This window comes from Ascoidea rubescens (assembly GCF_001661345.1).
Source record: "Ascoidea rubescens DSM 1968 unplaced genomic scaffold ASCRUscaffold_1, whole genome shotgun sequence".
In the NCBI taxonomy this organism is placed as follows: domain Eukaryota; kingdom Fungi; phylum Ascomycota; class Saccharomycetes; order Ascoideales; family Ascoideaceae; genus Ascoidea; species Ascoidea rubescens.
This window is the reverse complement of record NW_017962913.1, coordinates 1,717,576-1,733,039: the sequence shown is the minus strand read 5'-3', so window position 1 is coordinate 1,733,039 and position 15,464 is coordinate 1,717,576. Positions and strand designations below refer to the sequence as shown.

General features: G+C 30.1%; 5 protein-coding genes and 1 non-coding gene across 6 annotated transcripts; 2 read left to right on the top strand and 4 right to left on the bottom strand.

The window, feature by feature from the left end:
• Window positions 1-53: 53 nt before the first annotated feature.
• Window positions 54-1,103, bottom strand: MOG1 (Ran GTPase-binding protein MOG1). Its single transcript, XM_020192395.1, has one exon. The coding sequence runs from the start codon at window positions 921-923 to the stop codon at window positions 210-212; it is 714 nt and encodes a 237-aa protein (XP_020050255.1). The 5' UTR covers window positions 924-1,103; the 3' UTR covers window positions 54-209.
• Window positions 1,104-1,859: 756 nt separating this feature from the next.
• On the bottom strand, window positions 1,860-3,991 carry ASCRUDRAFT_73681 (amino acid permease). Its single transcript, XM_020192394.1, has one exon. It carries the CDS (start codon window positions 3,707-3,709, stop codon window positions 1,970-1,972), a length of 1,740 nt encoding a protein of 579 aa, XP_020050254.1. The 5' UTR covers window positions 3,710-3,991; the 3' UTR covers window positions 1,860-1,969.
• Window positions 3,992-6,753: 2,762 nt separating this feature from the next.
• On the bottom strand, window positions 6,754-7,839 carry MAK32 (Mak32p; the record flags this gene model as incomplete). Its single annotated transcript, XM_020194310.1, has 1 exon — window positions 6,754-7,839. The coding sequence occupies one exon, from the start codon at window positions 7,837-7,839 to the stop codon at window positions 6,754-6,756; it is 1,086 nt and encodes a 361-aa protein (XP_020050253.1).
• Window positions 7,840-8,052: 213 nt separating this feature from the next.
• Window positions 8,053-8,124, top strand: ASCRUDRAFT_t11. The gene has a single exon. It is a non-coding gene; the product is annotated as a tRNA-Thr (tRNA).
• A 3,001-nt stretch (window positions 8,125-11,125) lies between these two features.
• On the bottom strand, window positions 11,126-12,187 carry TPI1 (triose-phosphate isomerase TPI1). Its single transcript, XM_020192393.1, has one exon. The coding sequence runs from the start codon at window positions 12,000-12,002 to the stop codon at window positions 11,253-11,255; it is 750 nt and encodes a 249-aa protein (XP_020050252.1). The 5' UTR covers window positions 12,003-12,187; the 3' UTR covers window positions 11,126-11,252.
• Window positions 12,188-12,445: 258 nt separating this feature from the next.
• On the top strand, window positions 12,446-14,051 carry ASCRUDRAFT_5847 (histidine phosphatase family protein; the record flags this gene model as incomplete). Its single annotated transcript, XM_020191211.1, has 2 exons — window positions 12,446-12,470; window positions 12,961-14,051. The coding sequence occupies 2 exons, from the start codon at window positions 12,446-12,448 to the stop codon at window positions 14,049-14,051; spliced, it is 1,116 nt and encodes a 371-aa protein (XP_020050251.1).
• Between the last annotated feature and the right edge of the window lie 1,413 nt (window positions 14,052-15,464).

Genomic DNA, 15,464 nt, shown 5'->3' with positions numbered 1-15,464 from the left:
TCCGATATTTATATTTTTTGTATTTTTTATGTTTTTTTGTTTTTTTTTGCTTTTCAATTTTTTGTTACATACGCATCGTAGGGTTTTAGCATTAATTCTTTGCAAAAGAAAAAAAAACAACCTTCAATCAAATTATTTTATTGTATAGTATAGTATAGTATATATTATTCCTAGGGTTTTATTTTTCAAAATTTCTTTTTAAATACCACTTAACAAAACAATGAAGTATCATGAATTTTAAAATTAGCTATAAATTTTAAAACAACTTCTTTTCCTAGCTCAATTCTTTTATATGCAATTGAATCCTTTAGGGAATTGTCGGATTTAATAGTAACCAAATCTATACCACTTTTATTTGCATCATTACCATCATTGTTGTTTAGTTCAAGGCACCTGTAAAACTCCTTCAAAGAAATTAACTCATCTTCTTTTATAAATGGAATATTTAAACTCACTGTAACATCAGTAAGAACATCGTTCAATCTTATCAAACCTAGTATTAAAACTAGAGTTGGTTGTAAAAAATCTTCTCTTGGATTCGATCTCCCCCATTTCAAAGCCGGTTCTAACCCAGCTGTTAAATAGGAAGTGATCCCCTTATTTGAATTTACAAGATCCTTATCTAGGGATTGAGTGGTGTCTTGAATACCCAAAAGCTTCCACTCATTTGAGATTTCATTCAACTTTGATATCTCTTCAAAATGAATTACAATTGCATGAGAATCTGGAAGGCCCTTACCGACTTGAACTGGTTCCAATAAATCGATTATTAAATTATCCTCCTTCTGTAATAGAGAATTATTATTGTTAACAAATACCTCTTGGGTATCAGGAACCTGTCGAAAATTCGAAGCATCAAGCAACCCACCAGGAATAACTGATTCAATAGCCCCACCATACAATTGTTGCAACTTATACTCCATCTTCAAAAAATGCTCTCTCCTGTTTCACTGATTCCAATTGCCTTCCCCAGTAATATCATCTCAATTGGCTCAATCAAAACTTGAACAATGCATCACATGATTTAGGTTTGAAATTGCAATTCCGGTAAAAACCGACCAAACACAAAAATAATGACAGCTGATTTTCCTGAAGTTTTTCCGAATCCATGCGTATTGATGCTGGCTTAAAATCTTAATTCAGCTCTAAGTTTTACCTATTTTTAGACCCAAACCTCACTCAGTAACTGGCATCAGTACTAAAGTGCTTGAAAAAAGATATTAATCAACCAAATTGTGAAATATAAGGACAGAATTACCCTACTTGGAGTTATATATTTCGACTGAAGGTATTTTGTTGAATTTTTGTTTGAGAAAACTTTTATCAGTTCTATTTTTCTGGTTTGTATCGTGAGGAATAGAAAGCATTGTCTTAGACAGTACTTTCCATGCACGGCTTCTCATGTTTTGGTTTTAAGATTTGCATTAAGATTCCTCATAATATCAACAACGATCTTCCTATCTCAATATCTCAATATCTCAATTTTCATTTTCAATGTTTTAAATGTTTTGAATGTTTTCAGGTTTTTTTATGTTTTTTTTTCATTTAATAAATTGATGATAGTGAGTAATCGCCACAAATTTTTTTTAACCCCATCTCACCTAAGCAAAAATTATCATCTAATACATCCACAATTTATATCAAATTGCATAAAATCTGATTGATTGGCACGACTGGTTGGTTGGAGTTTGAAGTCTTCAAGTTGGTTGTTATTTTACTTGAAAACATACAATAATCTAATTATTTAACTGAAATTTTATTTTGAAACCAAAAAAAATAACGAATACAAAAGAATTAAAATTGAAGAAAATTGATTAATTTAGGAAATTTATATAAAAAAAAAGTAAATAAAGCAAAATAAAGCAAAATAAGAGAAAATAATCATTAGAAACCATAAGTAGAAATAAAAATTAAATAATTAAAAAAGAAAAAAAAAATTCTGTTTGATTTTAAGCGAATGCAAAAACTTTCAACACCAGAAACGATAGGTTCTGTACCACCAAGGTCTTAGAGCAATTGAAGCTTTTTCTTCTGCGATTTCTTTCTTAACGACTTCAATATCAATTTCTCTTCTACCAGAATCAAGATCAAGTTCATCAATAGAAAGATAAAATTTCCAGTTCTTTGAGTAACATTTATGGCCAAAGTAAAATGAAAAAATAACTGGGAAAGCAAGATAACTCATGAAGAAAACTTCTGGATTTGGATCGTCACCAAGGGGGAATAAAGCAACCCAGAATTGAAAAATTAAAATCAAAATATTTAAAATTAAACCAAACCATGAACCATAAACACCAGCAACTGATGTAAATTCTAATTCTTCAAATGGATCACGTCCACGACATTTTAAAGCATATCTAAATCTAATGTGACATGCACAAATTGTACCCCAAGTAAAAATAGAAGAAAGACCAGACAAAGCTAATAACCAATTGAAGACATCATCCTTTTTATCTGAGGCTGAACAGTAAGCTAATAAACCCATGATACTTGTAGCAATAATGCCAACTAAAGGTCTACCTCTTTTGTCAATGTAACCTAATTGTTTTGGCATTAATCCTTGAACAGCTAAGGCTGCTAAAGTTCTTGAACAACCGTAGATTGATGAGTTACCAACAGATAAAACAGCAATCATAATAACGACATTAAAGATATCTGGTAAAACACTGATACCTGCGTTTTTAATGGAGATAACAAATGGAGAGGCTGCAGCATCGACACTTGATGAACCAATTAAACGTTCATCATCATATGGAACTAATAAACCAACCAAAGTCAAAGAAATGATATAAAATAATGTAATACGCCAGAAAACTTGTTTTGCAGCCTTTGGTAAAGATTCTCTTGGTTTTTTAGTTTCAGCAGCAGTAAGACCAACAAGTTCAGTACCTGCGAAAGAAAAAGCAGCAGTAACAAAGACAGTACAGACACCTTTGAAACCATTAGCAAAAGCACCAGGATTTTGCCAGTGTTTACCACCAATGTATCCACCTCTTGGACCACCACCAGCACATAAAATAATACCTAAAATGATATAACCAATAATTGCAATGACTTTAATCATTGAAAATACAAATTCAGCTTCACCATAACCTTTGACACCGAAAAAATTAATGAAAACAATACCAATCCAAAAAAGAGTAACCCAAACAAGACCATTAATATCGGATTCCCAATAATCGACAGTAATACTAGCAGCGACTAATTCTAATGGAAAAACAACAAACCATTGAAGAGCATAGTTAAAACCCATTGCAAAACCCCAACTTGGGTCAATGAAACGAACTGCGTAGGTGTTAAAAGCACCAGTGATTGGAAATGTTACAGCTAACTCACCAAGAGCATGGACTGTTGAAAACATCATGGTACCAACCAAAATCCAGCCGATTAACACACCTGCTGGTCCACCAGTTCTAAGAGCAGAACCAGAACCCACGAATAAACCTGTACCAATTGAACCACCAATGGCAATCATCTGTAAATGTCTGTTTTTAAGTTTTCTTTGTAAAGGGGAATTAATGGTAGCAGCAATTTGCCTTTCTTGTTCAGTCATATCAGGAGTAATGACTGTACAATCAGGGTGTCTTCTAAATCCATCTTTGAAGCTTTCCCAACCTGTTAATTGTTTTTCTTCGTAAGGAGAGGTGGCAGCTGCTTTGGTGCTATCATTGATAGAAACTGCAGGAGATTTTTTTTCAATATCTGCCATTATTTACACATAAAAATTTATCTCAAATATATTTCTGCGAATAATAACAGTTCTAATTTCGACTTATCAATAATTATCAAATAAATGTTAACGTGGAAAAAAATAAAATGAAAGAGTATTATCCCAACAAACCCGGAAAGTTCTGGTGATTTATATAATAATATCACACAGCGTTGACCAATGCTGATTATTTGCTTTATCAACTTCAAACTTCAAGCTTCAAAAAGATCCTATCGGCAGCTAGGACTGGCTGTCATTGTAGTTAAGTAATATCAACAAGGCTATTGCTCCAGTCTGGTCAGGATCTAAAAAATATTGCAAAAGGCTAACTGCGCAGTATGGCGTTAGAAGAAGTTCAAGTAGCTAAGGGAATTTTCCAGACCCAAAAAACAGGATTCAGGGATTATGTCCCAACTTTCTCAGAAATGCTCCAACGCAGCCAAGAAAACCAAGCAGCTGGTAGGCAGGTTTTGAAACTAATTTGGCATACGAACAAAACCGCTAATTGTCTCATCTGTACCATCTGTCTTTAAGGTTCAGCGACGTTATCTGGTTTGTAAACAATAGAACTGCAGTCCAATCACAGCCAGGAGCAACAATAAGGGCACTGAGAGCACTCAGTGAGAGCACTCAGTGAGCAGACAATAAACAGACAATAGGAAAACATTCAGCTCGGGCAAATGTCCTTACTTTGCAGTTCTTAACTACAATAGACGGTTCCTCATCCTCATGAGGCGAGACACTATTCTAGCAAAAAAAAACAAGATTTGGGAGTAAAATAGAAGAAATATAAAGTCTTATCTTTTTGTGTTTAAATCAAATTCAGTGCTTCCACACAATCCCAGTTTTGCAACCCGGAACTACAAAAAAGCAGGATTTTCATTGTTCATTTATCACTGATTTGAGTTATTCGGACGAAATCTGTTATCTTTTAAGCTTCCTAAAGCATTTTTTTCACAACATTCTCATATCTAAAATCAGCTTTATCAACTTTAAACAAAAATTGAAGCCAATTGCCTTTCGTTTTTTCTTAGTTCCTTAGTTTCTTTTAATTTTAGTTCAAAATCCGCAACAAATCTTAAAACATAAAACCAAATATCTTAATACCTTTCATTTCTCGTTCAACTGATCAATTCATAAAAGTAAAATAATGCACCCGTAGCCTATGATTATCTCTAATAACCTCTAATATTATATTGAGAGAACCCACGTATCTTTCAAAACAAAGCAAAAACAAAGCAAAAAATAAATTTAGTTACATTTATTAATCTTGTGAGGTTTCGTTTATGAAAAATATCATGAATAAAATATCATGTTAGAATTTTCAATTTATTCTTGGGATGGCGCTCTTTGCATTCAACAAACTAAATTACAAACTATATTATGTTTATATTGATAATATATATTATGATGCAAAACTGATACAACTATCTATCTCTTTTAAAAGTTAAAGAAATGAGGTTTTAAGGGGCGATTGCACGACAATAGTAACTTTACACATTTAATTTCAAATAAAAACTTGATAAATGATTTTTATAATAATTGATAAAGTTTGTGATTCAATCTAACGACCCATGGAGTGCCATTGGAATTTATCTTTATATCTGCTTTTATGTAGTCAACTGTATTAATAGCGTAATTCGTTTTAATCAAAAGGCTCTAGAAACCCTTATATCTGCTCTTATTTTTAAATCTATAATCCTCATAGCCTTAGAATTTTCTTCATATATTTTTATATTTGAACCTCTTTTGAGAGGCAGTTTGACAGTTTTATTGTAACTAATATTGTTATTATTTTTTTTATTCACGATAAAGTTTTCTCATCCAGGGCTACATTTTATAAATATGCATAAATGAATTTTCAATTATTTTAACAATCTTAACTCAATTTGTTGGTTTTTTCTTCCGTGTTGTCTTCTTTCTGTTGTTTTTAATTAATATTTCCCTCTTTTCTAAGGATTATTGTTTACTCCAATATATTTTTGATTATATTAGAATACTTTATAAAATTGCCTTTTGATTTTCTAGTTAATCGCTTCTTTTCAATCCATATTGAAAATATGATTCAAATTTTTTACTCCAATTATTCAAAACCAAATACCAAATAATTATCTTTCTATTACAGCAAAATCAATAAATAGGTAAAGAAAATTTTAAACATTATTTTTTATAAAACCAAAACCAATCGAGATAAATTATATTTGCCCTAAATTTTGTTTTTAAAACAAACATCATTATGTTTTTATCAAAAACTTAGATAATGGTTTTTAAGCCAATCATTTATAAAAAAATGATGAATTGAAATATTGTCTGATTAACTATTTTTTTTTTTTTTGATTTTTTGGTTTCATTTTATTTTTTAATTTAATGAAATTAAAACGATCGCTAATATCATTCTGTCTCACTTTTTATTTTATTTTATCCCTCTCAAAAATTTAAATCGAAACTAATTATTTTAATACTAAATTATCATTTTTTTAATCCTAAAATAATTTATTCTTGATACTAAAATAAAATGTTTCATCCTCTCAAATAAAGCCCAGTTATCGTCAATTAATAGTTCAAAGAAGATATTTATCCTATTCAATTTGTGAGTTTTATTGAAATTATGTAAAAAATTTGGTAATTTTTTGAGATTTTTGGAATTAAAAACTGTCCTCATTTAATGATTAAAAATTTTTTAATTAAACACTACTTTCTTCTCATTCGATTAGAAGAGTTAGCTAAAAATCACTTTTTATAAACTAAAACTGTGATACTTTGAAAATCAAAAACAAAGTAATTATTAAAAAGAAATACTCACAAAATAAAAATATTATTTGTTGTTGTATTTAACTCTTTTTCTTTGCTCTTCTATTTCGGATTAACTAATTCAGCTGTTAAATCTCATTCTTAAAACCCAATTTTTCTTTTCAAAATTTCCTGATTTTCTATTATTTCAACAAAGGTTGTTGAATTGTTAAACCAATAATAATTTAAATAAAAATATAAGATGTTTTGAGAATTTTCGTATCATCAAAAGGGTTTTTAATTTAATAAGCTTGTTAAAAGTTGCTGGCAGAAAGTACTTTTAAAAGATGATCAAAAGAAATGCTTGAATTGGAAATCTTCAAATAATTAAAGATTATATCTTTGAAAGGTTCTCCATTCCAAATTGCTTGATTATTTGGTCCTTTTGTTAAAGATGGCGTACCAATTTGTTCAATTACCAAACCAGCAGCAATATTGCCACATATTCCAGCAATTTCCCAGTCACCTTTCGATAAAATAAATCCAGTTGCAAAACCACCAACAAACGAGTTTCCTCCTCCAGTTGGATCTATTACCTTTGGATTTTTATTTAGTATTGGATCATGGTATGCAGGTAACCATTTACAAACATTATTAGTGGAAACGACATAACAACCTTTAGAACCACACCTCAAAACAACCCCAGAACCGGTGTTATATGTATTATTTTTAGACATAAAACAAAGAAATTTATGAGCTAGCTCTTCTAATTTAAGACAATCTGATGGCTCATCTATTTGGAAAAACCTAGAAGCTTCTTCGGCATTTGGGGTGAAAATATCAACATCATTTAAAGCCTCTAAACACTTTTGCAAATTCTCTGGAACACAATCATCAGGCAAGGGTTCCCACGCAACGACTATGCTTTCAGGTGCTGCTGATATCTGTGACATTTGAGCACAGACTTCGCTACATCTCTTTGGGGAACAAATAAAATGAAAAGATTTCGAATTTCTTAATGACCTAAATAAAACAATATCATTTATGTCAATTCTTTTTTTCGGAGTTAAAAACTTGAAAGACCTGAATTCTCTTTCACCATACATATTCCAACCTTTTGTGGTCAATCTTTCGGATGAAGATCTTACAATGACACCAGTGTCCCAGCTAAGGATTTCATTCCTCATTTCCTCTGTGAAGTCAGAACCTTCATCGAGTATCCAACCAACTAATCGAGGATTGTTCAATGATAAGATGATCCTAGAGCCAATGGCACCAAAAGTGCCTCCTCCGCCAATGACATTTGTCTGTGAAGGTTTTGGTGGTGGAAAATGGATTTCATCGATTATAAACATTCCAATGGAGGTAAATATAGCATCGGGAAGATGATCATTAGTCATTTTGCTTAAGGTTAAAGTTAGCAAAAATAAAAGAAATAAAAGAGCAGCTACAAGAATTAACTATTGAAGTTGCTATCGATGAGAGACGAGAAAATAAGCACAGAACTAGAATTATGAATCATGTTGAATGTGCCGTTATATGTACAAAACTGCAGCTTTTTGCTGAAAATAACTTATATTATTCTTTGAGCTTTGAAAAACAAATGTTTATATGCTCTCTTGGCCAAGTGGTAAGGCATCGCACTCGTAATGCGGGGATCGCTGGTTCAAACCCGGCAGTGAGCACTTTTATTTTTTATTATATGTACTAATTTTAGAGTAAGAAACTTCTTTTTTTTTTGTTGAGTTTGCTTCAAAAGATTGGATCATAAAGGCACTCAACAAATTAGACATTTCCAAAAAAAATATTCAGAATTTTAGAGGCTTTACAAAAACCACTTGAAAATTGGTTGAATAAATCACCTGCTTTTGTGTGATTGGCCCAAAAAAACAAAATGAGTTACCCGTTTTGGTTTCTGATATTTAAAGCGAAAAGTTTTCATTATTTCCGACTTCCTTTGTTCTTCTGTGTTAACTTTTTAGAAAGCATAAACGAATCAATTTTTTATTTAGGTATGTGATTATTGAAATTCCGATATATTACAGTACTTTGTTAGGATTTTTATGATGAAAAAAGTGCAACAGTTGAATTTCTTCGGCTGATCATACATGAGGAAAGAAACCCTTTCAGAGCTTTTTAATACTGATGAAATTCCAATCAAGTACAACAAAATTTAATTAAAACGATCTATAAAAATCTTTTATTTATTTTACAAAAATCTAACTAATATCAAATTCAGTTTGTCCTTTTTTTTGCTTAATAGTTATATATTATAATAAAGTATTTTTATAATCAAGTTTAGTTTGTAGTTAAGAAATTTTTTAGCTGTTATAATTAGTCAGTTAATTTTAATTTATTTTTGATGTTTTTTCTTAGAATGGTGAATACTAAGAACAAAAGTAAATTAAAACTGCAATAGAATATTTTGGTTCAAAGATAATCAAAATCGAATATAAAAACCAAGATTAATTTTATAAAATGAAAAACAGGCAAAAACAAAGCTTAAAAATAAAAAATTAAAAAAAGAAATGAGTGAAACGATGTTTTAAAACAAACAATAATCGTTTCTGCAAGATTATTTTACGAAAAAAACATAACTACTTTTGAAAGGTTCTTTTAAATACTAATGGTATTTTTGATAAATATATTCAATTGCCTAAATATTTTGGTAATTTTTGTTTTTTCTTAAACAGAGGAATCAGAATTGATTTTAAAATGATGAGAATGATTTATAATATTATCAGGTATATATAAAATGAACTTAGAAACAAATAACAATAAAAGTGTCAATTACTGATACAATTTTCTAAATAGATTACCATTACATATTCAATATTATCTGAATTGTCCATCGATCAAATATTGTTATTTATTTCTCCTTTAAATCAGATAGATCGACAGTATATTCTCCATTATCTAATATAATTGGAATCAAAGGAAAAACGATCCTAGAAAAAAACAGTAAAATACATTAGAAAGTATTTGATCTTAGATTTACGAAATCTTTATTTGTTCAAACAATCATTGAACTTCTTAATAAAACATTTGATGATCATAGTAGTCACTTCAAACGATATTTTGCTTAAATATTTTTTATAATTTTATTAACTTTTCTAAATTAAATAGCTTGAAAAAGCTTAATTTGGTTAAAGACAAATTTTCTAAAGTTGAGATTTTGAAAAGGTTCAGGCCCTTAATCAATTTGAATTTATTAAAGCATATCATTGAGTGTTTCAAAATTGAAATTCACTTAAGCACTTTAATTGATTTAAATTAGACAAAAAATAAACCCGGCACTTTTATAAGTGAAAATGAGTTAGATCAATTAAAATATTTGCATTAACAATTAGGGCTTGATTTGATGGTAAAGAATTTGAACAAACAAGAATATCTGGAGGTTTTAGATTTTCTCAGTCAAATCAAAAACCTCTGCAATTTCAAAGATTTTATTTTTTTTATAAAATTTGAAATATTTATATTTATCTGAAAACAGAATTGAATTTTTTAGAATAGATGAAAAACTAGAAGGACTACAAAATTTTAGAAAAATAGAAGGTAGATAATAATATTATCAGAGTTTTAAACTTATTAAATAATAAAATGATAAAACCTGAAAATCAGAGTGGATTAAATCGACTAAGATCTTTAATTTTGTTGAATAATGAAATTTTAAAAAGGCTACAAACTTTAACCAAGCTAATAGTTTTTAATTCAAGTCTAAATTGAAATTGAAACAAGGTAGAAAAATTAGATTAAGGTAAAAATGCATTTGATTAATTGGCTAGGAAGAATTTGCGATAGTTTAGTAAATTTTTTATAATTTCTTTCTTTTCAAATTAAAGTTATAATGAAAAGAAAACTTCTTATAAAGAAAGTGGGATTATGAGTAACTTAAATATCAAGCCTACTAATTTATTTATATTATAAAATTCTTTTAATGATAATTTTTATTACCTAAAATGGAACAAGCAATGTTATACATGAATATGCATGGAATCTTTTGTTCTTGCAGCAGCTTTATTTTATTTTTTTTGTATGAAAGGCTTGAAGCAAATAAATGAGCAATGTGATAATTTTTAATCTTAAAATATTGAGATCTTATAATCATTGAAATCAACTCAAGTGCAAAATAATGCAGATTTCTTGACCGATTTTTCCATTGATTATATTTTGGTCAATAATTTATGGTTAGTTGATTAACTATAATGTTTGATTTAATTATTGTAAATTAGTTTGTGTTTTTTTTGGCAAAAAACCAGAAATATTCATTTTATTTTATTTTATTGATGAATTTTTAAATAATATTTTTAAAATTAAGATTGATTAAATGATTTTTCAATTAAAATTGATAAATTTTACGATGAATTTAGAATTAGTAGTACTTTATTTAAAAATCCAAATGATTTGAATTCTTTTAGTAATGCAGAAGAAATTAAATAATAATAAAATTGCTTGATTTAAATAAATTAAGGTAAATTCTGTATTTAAGATTAATATTAATGTAAAGTTTATGAGTTTATGAGTTTATGAGGAAATATAATCAGTGAAATTAAAAATATGAAATATTCACTTACTGAACAACAGAGAAAAAAAAACAAGATAATTCGAATGGCTTAAAAAGCTTAAAAAATTGGAGTTTTGAAGAGGGAAAAAACATTATAATCAACAATTTTATTAAACAATTAAGACCTGTAAGTTTTAAAAAGAATTAAAATTTTATTTGGGTGGTGTTAGAGATATAAGTTGACTAATAAGGTAAAAAGTAAATAGACTATATATATAGACTCAGAAGAAATCAGTATATATAAGCAAATTATAATCTTGAGTTGATAATGTTAATAAATTCAGGTTTTAATGAAGCGCCACCAACTAAGAAACCATCAACATCAACCTTGTCTTTGAATTCAGAACTGTTTTTGCCAGTGACAGAACCACCATATAAGATTCTGACTTGGGAAGCTTGTTCTTGACCGATTGTTTTGACTAAATGGTCTCTGATACCTTTATGGGTCTCTTGAGCATCATCTGGAGTAGCAGCTAAACCAGTACCAATGGCCCAAACAGGTTCGTAAGCAACGACAATGTTTGACCAGTCAGAAACGATTTTTGAGACAGCATCAAGCTGTCTAGAACAGACATCTAAAGTAACACCGGATTTTCTTTCTTCTAAGGTTTCACCAATACAGAGAATGACTTTAACGTCATTGTCTAAAGCAAATTTGACTTTTGAAGCAACAAATTCGTCGGATTCTTTGATTATGGTTCTTCTTTCAGAGTGACCTAAGATGACCCAGGTAGCACCAACATCTTTGATTTGTTGAACGGAGATTTCGCCAGTAAATGCACCGCTTAATTTGTCGAAGGCGTTTTGAGCAGCAACTTGAACTAAAGGAGCCTTTTTGTTGTGGTCAACAGCCCAAGACAAGTATAAAGCAGGAGGAGAGATGACAACTTCAACATTGTCAGCCAAGTCAGCTTTGTTTAAGCCTTCAACAATAGACTTGATTGATTCTTTTGAACCGTTCATTTTGAAGTTACCACCAACAAAGAAAGTACGAGCCATTTTGGGAGAAGAAAGATGATGAAGATAATAAAGACGAAGACAATATAGTGTCAAATAAAAGTTTCAAGATACGACAGACGATTGAGTACAAATGGTAGAATAGCTAAAGGAAGCACAGAGAGTCTAATAATTGGAATTGAGTTTGCAAAGAAAACAACAAGTAAAGGAAAAGCAATCTCTTTTATTTCGTGGAATTGACCAAATAACCGTTTGTATTATTGAATAAAAAGAGATGGAACCAAGTGGTGGTGGAACCCTAAGTTGTTAGCGAACAATCGAACACACACGCGAACGCACGGACACTACCCCGGAGCACTGCTCAATCAAGAATGCGTCCACATCACTGGCGACAAAGCAGCTGCTGCCCACCGATCTGATCGAGAGCATGCATTGTATTGCAGCTGACCGCGCATTTCCACCGTGCAGAGTATTCCACAGGTGCAATGGCTTATCTTGATAGTGGATCAGGTGAGTGCGCCAGCCAACTGTGGCAGAGTGTTCTGAAATCGGCGGGGATGCTGGTCATCACGCAAATCGACCAGAACCGACTTGGGGAATATTTGCAAACTCTAAAACGAAAAAATGGTAATTATGTCCATGCTGGAAATTTTTTTTTGAATCTCTCTTTGCTACTTATAAGTTGCAGCCAGTTTTCCTTTAGATACCAATATATTTCACAACCTGTTTGTTGGTTTGGGTTTAGACGTTTGCTTGAATAATGGGAAGGCCTAGGGTATGTTGTTCTGCGCTCTGTTTTTTTTGTAACCAGACTACTAATGGTTCATACATTGTTATATTAGTTGATTATTGTGGTTCGTCATGGAGAATCTGAAGGAAACTGTAAGTGTTTTGTTTTTTTTCATTGACATTTATATCTTATTATATTTTTAGTATCTGTGGTCATTTTTTTACTAATCATTTATTGTTATTTGTCTTTATTTTGCTTTTTTTACAATAGGCGATAGAAGTGTCAATCGATATGTTCCAAATCATAAAGTTTCCTTGACTGCAAAGGGCAAACAGCAAGCTGAGTTAGCTGGAAAAAAATTGAAACAGCTTTTGAAAGAAGACGATTCAATATTGTTCTATACTTCTCCATATGAAAGAACAAGACAAACTCTAAAGGGTATATTAAAAGGATGTGGGATTGATACTCAACCTGATCAAGATCCAAATCCAGATTCAAATCAGGATCATCAAAGCAAAAGTAATATACGTTATAGAATCCATGAAGAGCCTAGAATGAGAGAGCAAGATTTTGGTAATTTTCAACAAGAGTCTGATGAAATGGAAAGAATTTGGGAAGAAAGAGCAAACTATGGCCACTTTTTTTATCGAATTCCCTACGGTGAAAGTGCTGCCGACGTTTTTGATAGATGTGCAGGCTTTAATGAGACATTGTTTAGACAATTCAACTCCGATAAATTTCCCTCGATTTTAGTCTTAGTCACTCATGGAATTTGGGCAAGAGTCTTCTTAATGAAATGGTTCAGATGGACTGTTGAAGAATTTGAAGATTTGCGAAATATTCCCCATTGCAAATTTCTTATAATGGAAAAAAACAAGCATAATCACAAATATAACCTTATAACCAAATTGAAAACATGGGATTATCAATTCGATAAAGAAATTGATGAGTACAATTTACAAAACGAAAAAAGAGTCATAATGGAATCAAACAATTTATCTGAATCTGAAATCGATCAAATTCTAAATTCTGAAAAAGATGCAATCATAGATCAAAACAAAAAGGAAAAGCTTATTAAATTAGCATATCAAAAGAGTAATATCAAAGACGAAAATTCAAAGATCAACAATAATAATAATAATGATAATGATAATGATAATGATAATGATAATGATAATGATAATGATAATGATAATGATAATGATAATGATAATGATAATGATAATGATAACAGTGAAAGTAGTGAGAATAGTGATAATACCAATAATGTCAATATTAGAAATGTCAATGTTAATAACACTAATGGTAAAATGCACAAGAAAAAATTTTATTCAACTGATTCATTATTTTCAAATTTATAATTTAACTCACGATATAACTTAATATCGGATAAAGTTTTTTAACCCATTTATTAAATTATTATCAATTATTCCAAACCATTTTAAATCATTTTAAATCATTTTAAATCATTTTAAATCATTTTTTATTACAGTAGTTTTATTTTAAGTTTGCTATAATAAACTCTAGTTTTATGATTTAATTTTAAATTAGTCATTTTATAAAAATTCCCCCTTTCAGTTTACATTTCTCTTTTTTGATTCCAATACTTATTTAAAATTAATTCAATTTGATACACTTTTACCTTTACCTTTATTATCCTCATTTAAACCAATCAAAATTTGGTTTCTCTTTTGTCCTTCTTGTCCTTTTTGCTTCTTTTTTCTCGTTTTCTCGTTTTCTCATTTTACTCTACATTATCCACTTTATACAAATACAATACACGCCATAACATTGAATATAAAAACTCATCCCAAATGGTACATGATAGATTGCCTACTATTTGAATTACTTCATCTGCTGTATCACTTATCTTCTCCAACAACAAGTCTCTTGCTGGAGGGCAAAGAGTATCACCACAGTAAACAGCACACACATTGGCTATAACCATGGCAATAGTTGTAATTAATATTTCTCTAATCAGAAAAAATCAGAGACAAAACACCTGTAAACATAACCGTAGTTGCAATTGTTAAACATAATTCGGTTAAAAAGCTCTAATGTGTGGGCAAAACTGGCGCCAAATCAAAGACACAGTTCCACAAATAGGTGAAAAAAGTAATTTTATATTTTTTCACCTTCAAACTGTTTCTCGTTGTTTCTTTTCAACAAAATTTACGAATTCATAGAATCAAAAAAAAAAAGATATCAAAAAGAACCAAAGGGAATTCAAAGAAAAAACAAAAACGAGAAACAACAAACACCCTTTGTAAAGTTTCTATTTGGTTTCTTCGATTTCTGACTAGTTTCTTTCACCCAGCTGCCAAAACACGAATCATGGTAAAACTCCATCCTGCTTTGATGTTGTTCCAGTTATTCCATAATCCAGATCTACTACTGCCTGCTTTCGATATAATACTTTGGAATAACACCCCAATGCTGCTGGAAGCTCCAGCTCTTCTTAAAACCAAGCACTGATAAAAAAAGAAAAAAAGAAGGGGTTGCACCTTTTTGATTGTTGTTGCTACTGGCTATTTTAATTGAATTCTATTTGGATTTTACTTTAATCGGTTATCATGAGTATTTCTTTTTCTTTTCTTTTTTTTTTTTACTTAATTGAGGCTATTTCACATTGAAGCTTATTAACCCTAGTGAATGAGTTAAGATTTAAAAAAAAATGATGTTGGTTTTTAACTAAAACTTTCCTGATTCGTTACACCTCAAATAATTTTGAACTATGAAGCAATTTCATCAGTGCTTCAGCTATCGAGCTTAGC